This window comes from Myiozetetes cayanensis, unplaced genomic scaffold, assembly GCF_022539395.1.
Source record: "Myiozetetes cayanensis isolate MyiCay16 unplaced genomic scaffold, myiCay2020 scf1, whole genome shotgun sequence".
In the NCBI taxonomy this organism is placed as follows: domain Eukaryota; kingdom Metazoa; phylum Chordata; class Aves; order Passeriformes; family Tyrannidae; genus Myiozetetes; species Myiozetetes cayanensis.
The window spans coordinates 105,739,555-105,755,860 of NW_026086604.1; the positions used below are offsets into that span (position 1 = coordinate 105,739,555).

At 46.9% G+C, this 16,306-nt stretch overlaps 1 protein-coding gene across 5 annotated transcripts; it reads right to left on the reverse strand.

Moving 5' to 3' along the window:
- Positions 1-250: 250 nt before the first annotated feature.
- TGM4 (transglutaminase 4) lies at positions 251-15,985 on the reverse strand. Of its 5 annotated transcripts, XM_050313790.1 has the most exons (16): positions 15,602-15,985; positions 14,992-15,027; positions 13,552-14,879; positions 9,240-9,419; positions 8,998-9,104; positions 8,548-8,677; positions 8,101-8,219; positions 6,656-6,763; positions 6,056-6,230; positions 5,401-5,539; positions 5,064-5,167; positions 4,105-4,356; positions 3,091-3,441; positions 1,573-1,742; positions 972-1,108; positions 251-596 (listed from the first exon to the last, which is right to left on the reverse strand). In XM_050313790.1, the coding sequence occupies exons 3-16, from the start codon at positions 13,787-13,789 to the stop codon at positions 455-457; spliced, it is 2,352 nt and encodes a 783-aa protein (XP_050169747.1). In that variant the 5' UTR covers positions 13,790-14,879; positions 14,992-15,027; positions 15,602-15,985; the 3' UTR covers positions 251-454. The 5 variants fall into 5 exon arrangements, with proteins under 5 accessions (XP_050169747.1, XP_050169739.1, XP_050169765.1 ...); XM_050313782.1 differs by having other exon boundaries at positions 14,992-15,985; XM_050313808.1 differs by having other exon boundaries at positions 13,552-13,651; positions 14,800-15,985.
- Positions 15,986-16,306: the final 321 nt, after the last annotated feature.

Below are 16,306 nucleotides of genomic sequence, written 5' to 3' on the forward strand. Positions count from 1 at the left end.
GCTGGGAGGGAGAGAGAATCACCCAGGAGGGATTTGCTTGAAGTGTTCCTTGAGCTGCACAGGAGCCCGTGGTGCAGTGAGGTCCCTGGGAAGTCCCATGGAGGACCACAGCTCTCCTGGCCCCTGCCCCGGGCTCACACCCATCGCTGTCTGAAGCTGGCACCATCACAAGCTCTGATCCTTAGCAGGGGTGGGTTTGGAGCCACCCCAGTGTGGCGATATCACACAACCCAGTCACACAGTCAGTTTTAACAATCTTTATTGAATCACAATTAACTGCAATCAATGCAACTGTGCCCTTTTAAGTCAGGCTAATTCCTTAGCTTAATGGTATTTCTGCTCTTTACTTTGAAAGTACTATCCAGCAATCAAGGAGGCAAGAAGTGCCTGAGACACCCAGCGATGCGACGCGTTTAAGCAAGGCCACTGTTGGCACCCCACCGAGGCACCGATCCTACTCGATGATGGTGATGCCCTTCTCTGTAGAGATCCCTTTGATCTGGTTTGAGGTCAGCTTGGCTACTATTTTCTTCTCTCCTAGTCTTGTCGGAGTGCATATTACTTCAGACTTCATGATCCTGCCAGGCATTATATCCCTAAGGACAAAGAGAAAACAAATAATCTCAGCATGAGTAAGGGTTCTTTTTTGCTGCTTTTGAATAATTTCACTTAAAGAAATAGGCGGTGTGTGTGTTTACTGGGGGTGTTTCCCTTCTGTCGTGACCACCGAGCAGTAAGTGGGGTGTGGCATGGTGGCACTGGCTGGTGATTCCCTGTTGATCCTGGGGACTTTCCCCAGAGTTAGTTCCCCCTTCTGCTGCGTGGACTGTGGCCAAACGTGGTGCAGTTTCAAAGACAGCTGGCAAAGGGCCCTCTTACTCCAAATCCCCTAACCACTTCTCCAAGGGAAATTAAAGAAAAGAAGCAAAGCAGAGTCCTGCCATGGTCATTTAAAGCACTCATCTCCTTACCCCTGATCAAACGTTGTCATCTTAAATATGCCCAAGCCCTCCACCAGCAGCTTGCAGTTTTCCAGGGCCACGTTCAGCTTGTTCTTGAAGATGAAGGCACAGGTGAAGTCGTTGTTCAGTTTGGCTATTTCTGGCATCTGGCAGAGGAAAGAGAGAAACAAACCCAAAGACCAGGGATCAGAGGGGTAATAAAGGTGCCAGAGCTGCTGCAGGTTTGGTCCTCACCACCAGCATGGTGTGGGACAACTCCTTCCACCCTCCCATCCTTTCCACTCTCCCATGGTACTGTGTTTTCCCAGCTGGTTTCTCTCTGATTTCCCAACATGTTTTTCCTTCAGAAAATGGGATTGGAGATGGGCTCTGTACAAACTATCCTCTTCCATCTCCTTCCCTCCAGCAGCCCCTTCCTTCCCATTTTAGATGGGGCAATAAAATTTTCATTTAATGGCTGCTTTCAACCTTCAAATCAGGGTTGAATACCCAAATAAAATGCCGAGGACTGAACATCACAGGAGGCAGGAGGCTGTTCGGGATATCCTCCCATGAATGCCACACTGAGCAGGGCTTAGTCCCCCAGGAGCCTGCCTGGCGCCTGCCTCACCTGCACAGTGATGGGGGGGTACTCAAATCTCATCGACGTCTCCTTGGTGAGTTTGTCATTTGTTTCCTTGACCTCAGCAATGGCGGTGACAAGGATGAGCACTTCGTCGTCCACTGAGGCCAATGTCTTCATATACGCGTCAGGTGCTATTTTCAGAGGGATCTGCCTTTCTGCAGGAAAGAAAACACAACTTGATGCTTCATCACATGCTTTGGAATTGGGTGGCAAAGACAGCTCTGGTGGCAGGTGTCCCAGGGTGTGGGAGGAGCTGTATTTCCTGAGACCATCCTGCTCTCCCTTCAGGGTGTAGTCCCTGTTGGGGGAAGCCCTGGCTGGGTGGGCAGTACCTGGCACATGCAGCCCAGGGGAGGGGTGGCTGAGTCTGTACCACCTCTCTGCCCAGATGAGCACTGGCTCAGGCTCACATCCAGCATCTCAGCAGCCCTCATCCCCAGCTGACCCAGCACTCAGGAGGAGGCAGAGGAGCAGGAGGTTAGGTACATCTAAACCTGTGTCCCCTGGGGTTTCTCTGAGGCGCTGCTTGCTATGAAATTGCTGGCTTTCATTTCAAATTTTATCCTTAATTGCCTCGACAAGCTTCCAGTGGCTCAGAAAAGCCCTGAAGTCAGCAGTGCTGGTGTCTGAGCACTGCTGTAGCTGCAAAGCTTCCTGGCTTCTTGGAATAAAAATGCCTATCCATTCCCTATATGTATGTATGTATGTATGTATGTACATATATTTGTATGTAGCTACCTTTTGTGTCCTACCCTGCTGCATTTTGACAGCCACTGTATATGTGTTAAGACACTCAGCACTCACAAACAGCAAAGATTTTTTTTTTTTTTGCAAGAGTGACTCATGCTTGGAATGAGCAAAGGGTTGTTAATTATTCATCACTCAGTTAGTCTCTTGTTTAGCAAATTTCAGTTACACTGCTGGGGATCAAAAATGCAACCCAGGTCACTCAAAGATACACAACGCACAGGAGCAAACAGCTCTTGGGATCAGCCAGGCAGGCAGTCAGGAGGCGGAAATTTGCTTGGGCAAAGAATTCAGAAAATAACACTCACCAGCATCACCACCACCAAGATTAGAGTGGTAAACACAAGAACAAAACAAGGCTGAATTTTCCAGGTATCTAAATCCTGTGAGGGATCTAATCCACCAAAGCCTGTGGTGGCATCTTTGATGTTTGCACAGTAAGGACAGGAGGGAGATGCTCCAGCAGATTTCACTCACACCATGGAAAACCTCTGTCTGCCCACACTGATGTATTTCTAACCACCTCACTGAAGCTGCAGCAGGGACAGGGCCTTCATGTTTTAGTCCCTGCTACAGAGAGATCCCAGTCTGTAACTGAGGCTTCCAAATGCAGTAACAAGGGGAGGAGGTAGCAGGCAGGCAATTTATGCTCTTCACAAAGTACAGAGTCATGCACTGGTCTGTAGTGGAGCTATTACAAATCCCAGAGTGCCACAGTAAATACTACACAAAACACAGCAAGCTTTCTGGGCTTACCAGATCCGCCTTCAAGATTGATGGTCTCCTTGATAGTTCCAAGGTTGGCCTGAACTTTTCCAGTATAGTACTGCAGCTGGCAAGAGCCAGCAAGATCAATGGTCCAGTTCCCAGGAGTAGAGGCCTTCACTGTGATGGCCATTTCAAGGGGATTGCCAGGATGCAAGGCTTCCGTGTTGGTTATCTCAAGGCGGAGCCCAGTCTTGGTGACTGTTTCATGCAGGACCACAGGCTTGCCTACTGTCCTACTATGTTCCGCCACAGTTGAAGCGTAGCCTGAACGAGGAACCAGTCCCGAAGGGCGTATGAAGCTGCAAGCTCTTTCCATGGACTTCCTTTCCTCTTTGGAGCCTGGATAAAGAGAAAATATGGATGACATCGGTTATCTCAGTCTCCTCATGCAGAGCCATCTTCCCTTTATTTATGCTTCTGTTGCTAAGCAGAGAGGATGGAGGATGTCAGGGCACCTCCAGCCTCTGCTCAGGAGACCTTCCTATTTACACCACCACCAAATCCAACTGTAGAATTTTGGACTAGAAGAATTTGCTGAAAGAGACACTTCTGGAGGATAGATGCTCCTAAATTTTTCAGCCTGATATTTTTGTCCTCCTCACTGGAAAGGGTTTAATAATCTAGGACAACATGGCTGGATCTGATAACTGTCGGGAGGAAACATGGGATTTTTTGTTTCCAATATGGTGTGGGGAAAGGAAAAACGAAAAAGAACAAAGAAATAAAGCAAATTATTGCTAGCCTGATGACTAGGTTCATCACTCAGCCCATTTCTTTCATTGCCTGCTAAGTTGCTTGTCCCTAAAGAGCAGCCTACAGGTGTCACTGTGGGCACGAGGATGCCCAGGATAAGTGCTGCCTCCCGAGGGTCTCCAGGTCTTACACCAGGTTTGCCACTGCAGCTACTCTTGCAGTTTTCTCCTGAGACAACACGTGTTGAGGGTGACCTGCATGGTCAGGGGTCTCCTCTTTGGCACTACATTAGAGGACTGGGGCAGTCACCTTCAGGGTACTTGTACTCCAAGGTGATGTCTTCCCGCTTGTTCTGCCCCACGGCTTTTGTGCTGATGTTTCTGCCGATGTCCTGGGTCTCCGTAGTAACCCTGATGTACTTATCCTTGCCGTTCACCTTCTTGACCATCCAGTAGACTTTGTCAGCATTCACCTCTGCATACACAAACTTGCCATCGTAGGGCAAATACACATCTCCTTCTCGGACAGCCTTCACCGGGCACGGACCACACTGGAAAGCACCTAGAAAGTGCATTCAATACCAGCTGATTTTCCAAAAACGAGCAGTGAATCCAACTTTTATTCCACTCTCAGACACACTCAAGCAGGAATCTGTGGCCATGGTAGTTGACACTTAGCCAGTAAATAGTCCTCCAACTCCAATGAACTCCAAAAGCTTTTATTCATCCCACAGCTGCTTGGGCTTTTTTATAGATGGCCAATGTCTGGTAAGAGGTTTTATGTGTTTCCCCTCACTTATATAATTTAAGGTTAGAAACTCACAGCTGAGTACAGACACCTGTGTTTGAACTCCTGGCAACATTCCACTTTCTGCACTGCCTTGAGGATTAATGTTTTGGGGTTTTTTCCGCTTTCAAATTCCCTGAATCTGTGCAGGGGAGGTAGTCACCAATTTTGATGGTCACTCCTCCCATCTACCAATGAACCTTATGACCTCCATGACTCAGGTGTGCTCTAACCTCTGAAATGACATGCATGTCCCCACAGCATTCTACAAAGTTGTTTTTCTGCCTGCCAAGAAATGCTGTTCCTCCCATCCTGGCCTGAGATGGAAGGAGTGAGATCTCCTGCTTTAGGATGTCACTGCCCCAGCGTGTGAAGATGTGCATGGGGACTACGTGCTTCGCTGAATGGGGAGCGTGGCTTTCACACAAAATGTCCCTGCCTCCCTCAGGAGTTGCAGAAGAGCCTTTCTAGGCAAATCCTACCTTGACTTTGCTCCTGAGGGGTTGAATCAATTGCCTGCCAGCCATCAAACCCATCTGGCAGGTCTGTCCGCTTCATCCAGACATCATTCCATACGTGGAAGTTCCTGCATGCATATGGGTTGGAAAGAAAAGGAGTGAGCTGTTACAGCCTTAAGAGTCATGATCCCCTCCCTTAATCCTTTAGTAAGGGCAGATTTAATAGGTATTTGTGTGTAACCCTGTGAAACCCCAGGCTTTCTCTCTCTCCTGCCATAGGGGAGATTATCAGAGGAATTGCTGGGTGTGGGAAATGGGGCACTGCAAGGTGGTAGGAAGCATTAACCCCATTTGGCAGTACCAGACAGAGTCGAGAGACATCCAGTTCAGCTTCTCTCCTGCTTCATTCAAATAAATGTCAACTCTCAGGTTCTCCTCCGTATCGTGTGCTGAGTTGAAGGTACTCACGCAGCGGGATGGGACTCCCAAGCAACGCATGACTGCAGCACAGAGCGACAAAACACAGGAACACAAAATCACTCAGGTTAGTGGGCACCTTTGGGGATCATCTCGTCTGACCCTCTGCCCACACAGGGTCTGCTAGAGGAGGTGCCCAGGACTGTGTCCAGATGGCTTTTGAGTATCTTCAAGGATGTAGATTCCATAACCTCTCTGGACAACCCATGCCAGTGCTTGGTCACCCTCACAGTATGAAAAAATCTACTTTCCCATGTTCAGACAGAACCTCCCATGTTTCAGATTATGCCTATCACCTCTGGTTTTTTCACTGGGCATCACTGAGAAGAGCCTGTCTGTGCTCCACTCCCTCCTGTCAGGTATTTATACAGAAGGAGAAGACCCCCAGAACCCTCTCTTCTCCAGGCTAAGCAGTCCTGGCTTTCTCAGCCTCTCCTTACATGACAGACCCTGCTGCCTCTGCTGCTCAGAGGCACAGTAATTTGGTTTACTAGCACAGAAATCAGGATGTTAGAGAAGGGAGACAGTTCACTGTTTACCTGTATTGAGGACTCCTGCGAAGACCCAGCATTGGCCATAACTGATCGGCTTCTTAGTTTTGTAATAGTTCTGCAAAATTGTGACACTCCCGATCCAATCCATGGGGGCCGTCCCTCCTCTGTAATTCCCTGACCAGTTCCCCAGCAGGACGCCGCTGTCATCATTGGCATTAACCTGTGGTCACATACACATGCAAAGGAGAAAAATAAAGGGATGAGGCTGAATGAGGCTTAAATCTCTGGGGTCTCTGCCCACTCTGTGTCTTCCCAGGTGTTCCACAGCCCTGTGGCACCCAGCAAGGCTGCTGGTGCTCTCTGGGGGTTCCCCTGGTCGGAAACCCTCTATCTGGGTATTTAAGAGGGAGGTGGCACTGCTGCTTGGGGTAGTCAAAATTAGCGCTGCAAGCTTTGGAGATGGGAAGGTATTGTATTTTGTCCACCTCTTCCCTCAACCCAAAATGCCTCTGGCTCTTTCCTTGCAGTTTCCCAAAGAAATCCATTTCAGATGCTTCCTGAAATGGTGTTCATGGTCCCAGGGAAAGAAGAGTAACTAAGAAGGGAGTGCTGGAGGGGCAAAACACTTCACCGAGAGAGGCTTACCAAAGCAGACATGGCTCTGGACACATATGAAGGATCCCTTCTGTGGGACAGGCTGAGTTTGCTTTTGTCCAGTAGATACATGCAGGCATCCAAGATGAATTCCTCAAACTGTTTTAGGGAGAAAATGGAGGCATTTTTATATGCTGCTCTAAACCAGAATTTACTTGTCAGTATATAGCTAATACTTGAGGGAAACTGCCTGACAAGCTCTAACTTCTAAACTTCTTTCATGATATTAAGTTTTCAAAGCTATGGGGCTTCCCAAAGCTGTCCTCTCCAAAGAAGGACTAAAATGAAATCCCACCTTGGAAGACAAAACCCTGTCTCATGTATCTTGTAAACACCTTTGGAACCCGACACAGAAATCTTTACTTCTGTGAGTACTACTAAGTCACCAACGTCATATACCTGCAACTCTGCAAATTAATCACAAGAGTAATGAAAATTTAAGACCACTACAAATATTCAGTCTATTGACATAGGTACAAAATGAACCTTGGAAAAAAGAAAGGTACGTAAATGCAGATTATTACAGGAAAGATTCCTAATTAGCAATTGGTGATAAGGCTCCCTGAGGTCCAATTCACGGAGATGTCAAACATCCGATCCAGCAGAATAAATATTAGGATAGGAACAGCCCTACGGATGATGCCCTTTGGCCCCTTTTGTGTAAAGGCATCAGTGAGAGCACGTTTGTTGGGCTATCTGTATGCTGCAGCTTGAAATTGTAGACTTCTAAAACAAACCAAAAAAATTAAAACAAAAATAAAACCAGAAAACAGATTCCAACATCTTTTTGTGGGGAGTTCTGTCTGGATAGGGTGCAGGATACTCCGTTTGGGTGCCTGTGTGTTTTCTACAGGATGCCAATAAATCTGCTCTGGCATCCACCTCTTATCTCTAACCCAAGTCAATTTGACATTCCACTCCTCTGGAGTTATCTCACAGGCAGTGTGAAGGAACACCCTTCCTGAGAAAGTGGGTGATTGTGTCCTGGACCCAGCCATCAGTGAAGGCACCACTACAAAGGTGATAACCTCTGCCGGTATTTCTACCCTTTTTATTCCTGTTCATGATGATGCAACAGGTAAATAATCAGGCTTTTTTCCCCTGTCAGCCCCCTCCATGGCTCATGAGCTGGTTACCAACAGCTACAGCTGCATGAGAGCAGGAATTCCCTTAAGGGAATTTTTTCAACTGTCCCGAGTTTCAACATCCTTTGCCAGGGATCACATGATCTGACTATAAATGTGCTATTAAACCCCATTCTCCAGCTGTGGGTAGGTTACTCCAACCAGCTGAGCCCTCCCAGTGGAGGTGGCAGGACCATTCCAGCACTTTTTGCCACTCACAGGCTTAGACTGTTTATAAGTCTGATTCACTGAAACAAATGCCCAAGGGGCAAATAAGGGTAAAATAGGGACGACAAGACAGCTGTGTTTTACCTGCCCAAAATTCCAGGGCCTATCATATATGCTGTATGCAGACCCAACATAGATGTAGCCTGTGTCGTTGAGCACATACTCCTTTCTCTTTGCCTCATCAGCCATGAAGACGGTGTCATCTGGAAAAAAAAACAACCCTCAGAGGTTAGGTGGTTTGCACACATTATACAAAATTTCCCACAGAAAGCTAAATTGGGGGAATCAATGGTCTGCAATATTCACACCAAGTTATGACCACGTAGCACTCACATTTTTTTGGTTCCTATTGTGGAAGAATTTCCTGTAAGATTAACCTTTATTTTCCCCCTGTAGGTCTATTGCAACATGACCACTCTTTTATTATAGCAGAAAGCTCATTTCTGAACAATGTAGTGAACTAGGTAGACAGCAGAGAGAACTGGGAAACTGGCAGCAGTAATTATCACCCCCAGCTGCAGGACCCCTCACCTTTACACCAGGGATTGAACAAGAGGTAGATGACACCATTTTCAGGCTTGTAAATGTTACTCCCAGTCTTCACGTGCAGGGTGTATTTTCCCACGGGGGCATTGGGTGCGCTGGTGACAGACAGCAGGCACTGAGGAGGCAACAAGGAGAGACGGCATGAGGGACACTCCACACTGGCTACAGGCACGGCACAGACATGGTGCCACAGGACCAGCATGAGAGGCAAAGCTGGTGGCCATGGAGGTCTGTGCAGGGAGGGAGGAGAAGGCAGTGGGATGGGGCAAATCCTGCCCACACATGGGGGGGAAAATGAACTAGGCAGGGCAAGGCTACTGCCCACCTAAAATTATAGGACTAAGGGAAAGCAGGACAGGGGTATGAGGATGATTTGCTCTGTAGCTTCTGGTGGGCTTGGTACTGGGCATTGAGCCTCTTGTCCACAGGCTCTACCTCTTTGCCGTTCTTCTTGACAATGGAGATTTTCCACCCATTGAAATCCAGCTCCTTCTCCGGTTTCAGCGACATCAGGCTCCCCCTGATTTTTGCTGGATTTTCACCTGGAAACAAATTCAAGACAATATGTGGGAGGGTTGCACAGGTCTGCAGTGCCTGCGCAGTGCCAGGATCAGGCAGCTGGAGGCTCCCACAGGGCTCTCCGTCTGTGCTCGATGCGCAGAGGGGATCCTACTCACCGATGCCAAAACGCAGCGACAGCTTGTCGCCAGCCCTCAGCTCCCTGTTGAGGCTGACCTGCACCTGGAAGGGCTGCCCGCGCCGCACCACCAGGTTCTTGATGTTGTACCCATCTGTGTGGTGCTCGCGGGTGTTCTGGCTCTTGAGAAGGTCAATCCCAGTGGCCTTCAGACCAGCCTCTGCAAAGATTTTAGCAGAAAAGGAGAGAGAGGGAGAGAAAAAAAAAGAGATTGATGGTAATTGCTCAGTGAAGTTTTCTTCTTCTTATTGCAGCCCTGTGAGTTATCAAACCATCTAGAGAGCCCAGTGATCCAGCACAAGAAATCACGTTGAGTATCACCATAACTAATGGATTATCAAATAATAATTAACAGTAGCTTTTACTGCTCCTCACAAGATGTAGCACACTCAGTCAAAGCAGGGAGTAAACAGAATGTGCCAAAATTCAGCTCCTCTCAATTGTTGAGATCCCCAGTGTCTCTGGGATGCCAAGGGCCGAGGAAGTGGGACTCTTCAGGACACTGAAGCTGATTCTTTATATTTTCCCCTCAAAAATTAGTCCCAAATAATATCACAACAGTCATCACTCAACCTCCTATGGAAATCTGCATATGTGAATATTTGCAAGGTTTGTTTTCTTTTTCCATGGACTTGGTTTCTTCTACAACCTGAGGAACCAAAGGAAACTTGGAAGCTAGCTGTGCTGCAGATATGCTGTTTGCCTAGTGGAATGCTAAAATGTGGGGGGGCAAAGCACCATAAATTATAGCATAGTATAATAATGTATAATATATTTAATATAACATCAAATATAAAAAAAATATATTAATATTCTTTACTGTGAGGGTGGTGAGGTACTGGAACAGGTTGTCCAGAGAAGTTGTTGATGCCCTATCCCTGAAAGTGTTCAAGGTCAGGTTGGATGGACTCTGAGGAACCTAGACTAGTGGAAAGGTGTCCCTGTCCATGGCAAGCTGGTGAGAACTATATGAACTTTTAGGTCTCTTCCAACCCAAGCCATTCTATGATTCTACCATAATATAAAATAACTAGTATAAACCAATATAAAATAATATAAATACCCAGAGGTCAACCTCAGACACCCTGGGCAGCGCAGTAGGGAATCAGAGTCATGCTGCAGCAGTCCAGGGCTAAACAGCAGGAGGTCAAGGCAGGAGACTGTTCCTACTCCAGGCAGATTGCTGCAGCACACTCACCACAGGCCACTGCCCCCTTTCATGGTAACTGGTGCTTTTCCCATTTGACTTCAGCATAGATTTGGACTCCAGCAAGAATCCCTTGCAAGTGCCTCGCTCCCACTCATTCTCAACAGACCTGCTGATTTTGTAAGACATATAACATTTAAAATCACTGTCTCCTCAGCTGCCCTTTACTCCTGCAACTCTGGACAGGAGCAGGGCTGGGAAAAGCCTCAGCAACTCTGCCCAGCAGCTCATGGCTCAGGGCTGTGGTGTAGGAGTGGAGCTCTGAGAGGCACAACCCAGCGATACACTTGAGCAAAGAGAAAGCCCTCAGCTTTCGGTGGTGATGAAAATTTGGGGGTCACTGCATCAGGCTTTGGCAGGCTGCCCTGGTATGACAGGGAAAGCCAGAGCATGCTGGAATGTCGCTGAGCTGTATTTCTTCGGGAGCATTTTACCTATCTTGGACCTGCCCATTAAATATCCTCAAAGGATAAATTCCGTGTGAACAGTAGGGAGTAACAATACCTCATAAGCACTTGTCTCATGAGTGATTCAGATGAAGACATGGGAGAGGCAAAAACGGCTTACGGTAACTTAGAAGTTAGCAAGTCAAAGGCATAATGGTTGAAGGGATTAATTCACCAAATGTCTTGACAGATTTGCATGATACCAGGCAACCATGCTAACTTGAGTATCAACAAGAGCCATCCCTAACACTGAAGAGTCTGAAATCTGCTGGTATCTGCTGTGGCACGAGAGATGCCACATGCAGGGTTGGACCCAGGGCAGGCTGAAATCAGTGTCACACTTCCTACTGGGACCTGTGCTGGGCAGCAACTGCAGCCTTGAGTAAACTGAACTGACTAGATTACTACCTCCATGTATTTTTTCTTAGTAACTATATAAACCATATTTATCTTAATTACATTACAGATATCAGTGCCACAGCAAATAGACTTAAAATTGACCAGTACCTTTTGTTAACTGATACAGCTTTCAAGTGCTTTTTGTTTGCTTGCTGCATGCCAGTTGCCGACCTTGGGCTGATGTTTTGCGCAATGGGGTGTGCGAGCGTTTATGTCAAAAAATTTCATCTGGAACTAGCTGCATAATCCTCTTGAGGATGAAGAGGAAGTGTATCTTTCTTAGCATTAAGAAATCTCCAAACACTAAAGCTGCTCAGCCTTGTTCTTTATGGAATCCCTACTGCTGTGATGAGAAGATATCAGAAAACAGCCCTGGTGATGAGAGAGGGCTATGAAGAGATGTGGGACTTGAATGTATAGGATGGCCATGGAAAAGTGCTCTGGGAAATCCATCCTTCCAGCATCTCTTAACTCAGGAATTGCATTTCCATCCCCTGTTTCTGGACATCACCAATGTTGAGGATGCACAGAGAAAATCTGCAGACAACAGCTGCCTTGGAATATGGCCTGACAATGCTGTGCAGTGCCAAAGACCTGTCTCCACTCAGCACTGCCCATCAATTGCACTGCATTTATTCCTGTCCAAACATCACCATGATACCCTGTGATCTGACTGGTACGGTGTCCTGTGCCAAGGAATGCCTCAGAGCGAGCCAGTGGCGCACCCATCACCACATCTGAGGGGGCTTGGCCGCAGCCTGTCTTCACTGGGCAACCCACAACCCGCTGCTTTCAGCTTCCTGCTCTGCTCCCTGGCCAGGTCATGGAGCTGGGCATCTGCACACCCCGAGTCCAGCTGCCTGCAGGCACCTCCATTTGCCAACAAGGAAATTAATGATTTACAGCAGAGCTGAACGTGCCAAGAATGCGCCCGCTCACGGGATGGAGGCTTGAGCTGCAAGAGGCAGTCCTGTCTGCGCTCGCTCCTGGGGCAGTCCAGAAGCAAACCTAAACCCCAAATGCTGTCAGATTTTTTTTTTTTTTTTTAATGGAAGAAATTTCAAGGCAGTGTTTTTATCTCCTAGTTCAATGATTTTATCTCCTAGTTCAATGATTTGTCACTTAACAGAGCTTGTTCCTACACTAACCCCTCTGGTCCCATTGCATTGCTACCTGCCTGGAGAAAGGTTCAGAGCTTCAAGAGCACAGTGATCAACCAGAACAAAACTGGGGACATGAGGACTTGGCACTGGTAAGGATCTGGGACAGATGATGAGGTGATGGGGTTTAAAAAGAAATATTAATAAGGAGTAGAACATTTATAGTAGGCATGGTTTCAGTAGGAACAATGGCTGCTCAGAAGGACAGGAAAGAAATGGGATGAGGAGTGTAGTTTTTCAAGAAAGAACAAAATTTGGATACCCACATTAACTCCCGATCCTTGCCCAGCCTCCAGGTAAATGCTCTCCCATCCCAGAGATGTGAGATCACATCCCAAGGATGCTGCTGTCCAAGACTTCCTGAAAAATTTCAGCTCATACACAGGGTACAGAGGTGTGAAACTAAGGGGCTCGGAGTGGTGTCAGGACAACCTTCCCCTCCTGAAGGCTGTGGAGCCATGCTCCCAACTCTGCTGCAGGCACTACCCAGCCTGCATGTGCAGCTGCTCAGCTACATCCCAAACCCCAAGGATTTTGGACACCCTGGCGTTGGGCTTGCCAGTAGTGGTGGTCCAGCAGCTAAACAGGAGTGACCCAGGCACCTTCCTAGGTGGGTTCAGGGCAGGCAGGACAGCCACGAGATGGAGCTCAGGGCCAAATAAATCCTCTTTTCAGTTATTTTAAAGCTTCTGTCAGATGCTATCAGCTGTCACTAAAGAGCAATAATCTGCATGATTAAGTAACCTGAAATAAGAGAAATTCTTTTAACCTAGACATGGAACAAGTTTAAAAGAGCTGCATTTCTTTCCCATCATTGACAGAACCAGATGCCTAGGCGCTGATGAAAAGTGATGAAAAATGGGTCGCATTATTTAGTTGTTTTACCGATCTGTCAAAACCAGAATTTGCACAGCCAGAGCAAACTGATCCCCCATGGGCAGTGGTGACACCAAAACTCCTTTCCCCAAGGTGTCACCCATGGCAGTCAGAGGGGTGAGAATCTCTAGAGCTGCCATCCTCCTTGCAGTAGACTTGCCAAACCACACATCTAACATATCATATCACGCATTAAAAACTCACCACCAAAGCTGCTCATGGTTCTTGTCAGAGTTTCTACCCGAGATGCCTGCGATGCCAGCAGCTTCCAAGCTCCTGAGTAGTCTCTGTCGCTTGCTTCTGACTGAGGAGAAGGAAGACAGGCTGCCCTTTTTATCTGTGTCTTGCTCTGAGGTGTCAGCAGGTCCACTGCCAAGGGGTGGTGTTTAGAGAAAGGAAGTTCCCATGGAAAAAAAAAATGACTACAACTCCCTCTGCACATAGTCAGACACTGAAAAACAGCGAAACTTAAATCCCGACTCACATGGAAGGTGATTTGCACAATCAGATGACAAGTGGACAGACCCTTCACTGACAAACAGTAAAATCATGGGCTAGATGAGTAACAAGAATTCACCTATGCCCTAACATCCAGGTCACTAGGACTGCAGCTCCAAGACTAACTTTACAAGGAAGCCCACAAACATTTAATCCTTAGGAAAACAGAGTTCCCCATTAGGACCAGTCTAACTTTCTTTGAAATTAATGAGATTTTTGTCATCACATTTGGGACAGAAGTTCTTGAAGCTGTGGGCTAAAATCCAGAATTTACACATATGTGTTGGAAAGCCCAAGGATCCTGGCACTGGTCCCCTCCCCATGGCTTGAGGTGGGTATCAAGGGAGATAGCCATGGAGCACTGAGTGGGAAAGAGGAAAAGCACACTCTGTCCAGGAGGGGAAAGAAATGTGATGGAACAGGAGCTGTTTGTTGGCTGCTCTTTGCTGACAGCAGTATCAAACAAAGGTCTCTGCCCAGGAGGTGGTTGGACCCCACATGCCCCACTGCCACCACGGTCCTTGGGGAGACTGAGGATGGAAAAATGAGTTTACCCCATGAAGAGCAGAGCTGATGGTATACAGGCCAACAGCGACATGGGCACAATGAGATGACAATGAGATACAAACATGTCTCCAGATACCTAGAAATGTAGAGGTTGTTCGACTGTGGGAGCAGCCTCAGCCCCCTGATGCCTCTGTTTATGGCAGCAGTACAATGTCCAGCAAGGTAGATTCCATCTGCAAGGCTGCCACATCTACAAGTAGGATGTCCCTAAACATGATCTGCCTGTGGAAGCCTTCAAAGGCACTGACTTTTCTCCATCAGTTCGGGTCACTCAGTATTTCCTCTGGGAGGACTGTTCCATTTGGTGCAAGCTAGGAGCTGAGTTAGCAGATGCCACCCTTCGAGCATGTCACTGCTTGCTGGCAAGTGTATGTTGGGTGTCCTTACCCGAGAGCATGACTAGCGCATCGCAGGGCACCGAGGGTTCAGTACACATCTATAATCTCGCAGGGCATCTGCAAGAACATCTGAAACACCGATGTTCTTAGTAGACGGACCATCACTCACCATTCAGCATCAGACAATGTGCTGGCAACTACATATTTCACTATTGACAAAAACACTCCAACCCCGATTTACCTTTCAGCGTTGCTTTTACTCTGCACTTCCTTCCTCCTGGAGGGTGAAAGACATTTTTGTTTAGAAGCAGTATGGGATGAAGTAAAGTATACGTGGAATGTCAGTACAATAACATAACCAATAACGCATGTAATCTGAATATTTATGATGTGTCTTACTGAATTGCAGGAACAGAGTAATCCACTTCATCTGAAGTCACAGACAGTACCTTCCTAATCCAGTCTCAACCTGTTTTATATATCATTTTATGCTTGGTTGGAGGCATCTTAAATTGTGTTGACACAATAGTCCTGCAGCAAAAACTACAGATTTTTGCAAACAGGAACAAATTGATGTCAGTAATATTTTGCTCCTGAAGAAAATTTTGTTAGATGTGTGCTGAAGGGTGAGCAGAAGAGGTAGGACATGTATTCACCAGGGACAGTCATACTACGGTTTTGCAAAAGGCTGATTTCAACAGAGTGCATGTTCTGACCCTCACTTTGAACCTCAGAGATCAAGGAAAGATTGTAGAAGTTACGTGGGTGTGGGTTCTGCCCTGCCATGAACCTACTCCATCTTGGAAGGTGGCTGACATTGTTTTTGTTTTTATCAGCAGACTAACACCTACCTTTCAGTTCTCCTTCCACTTTGTGCAGCTGCTGGTCTTGCCTTTATCTCTGCCATTATCTTTTTCTGTGCACTAGTAGTATCTCAATTCAACAAAACTAAACTTGGCATACGGTTCTGCACTCCCATACAACCTTCTGCCCTTGGCTCGTACAAGCTTGCCCTGCCAGAAAAAGCCATTGAACTCTAATACTCTCCAAGACAGTTGTTGGCAAGGTCCAAGAAAATGAATTTCAACTTAAACTACAGGAATGTTTTTAAAAGACATGGTTTCAACTTCTTTGATGTTGTCAGCAGGTGCTCTCTATCTTCTTACAGGCAAATATCCTCTTGTCTTTGCTGGTCAGAGGGCTGGCTGTGGTTCAGCACTGTGGCTCTTTTCTTCCTCCTTGGTGAAGCAATGAAAAATAACCACCCCTTATTAATTTCTTTCTTCAAATTTTTTTTTCTCACAAAAAGAAGTTGTAAGTTAATCGTTTCAATCTGTCTCATAACAGTACACTCTTACTTAAAAGAAGTAGATTTTTTTTTTTCTGCAGGCAATCTTCCTATTACCAGCAATTTCAGCAACTCACTTCCCAGCTTGCAAAATCAGACAGCAGAGGCAATCAGCCTTATCTGCATCTATCTGTTGCAAGGTCACCTTATTAGCTGGAATAAGAAGGTAATAAAAGGAAAACAAATAAAATAGAATTCACCAGTGGCT

Excerpts from the sequence above, each read along its gene's own strand:
- TGM4 (XM_050313790.1), bottom strand. The coding sequence starts at position 13,789 with ATGTGCAGAGGGAGTTGTAGTCATTTTTTTTTTCCATGGGAACTTCCT. Across the intron at positions 8,678-8,997 it reads TCAAGAAGAACGGCAAAGAG|TGCCTGCTGTCTGTCACCAG; the intron begins GTAGAGCCTGTG and ends TTGCCTCCTCAG. Across the intron at positions 6,764-8,100 it reads GGCCCTGGAATTTTGGGCAG|TTTGAGGAATTCATCTTGGA; the intron begins GTAAAACACAGC and ends TCCCTAAAACAG.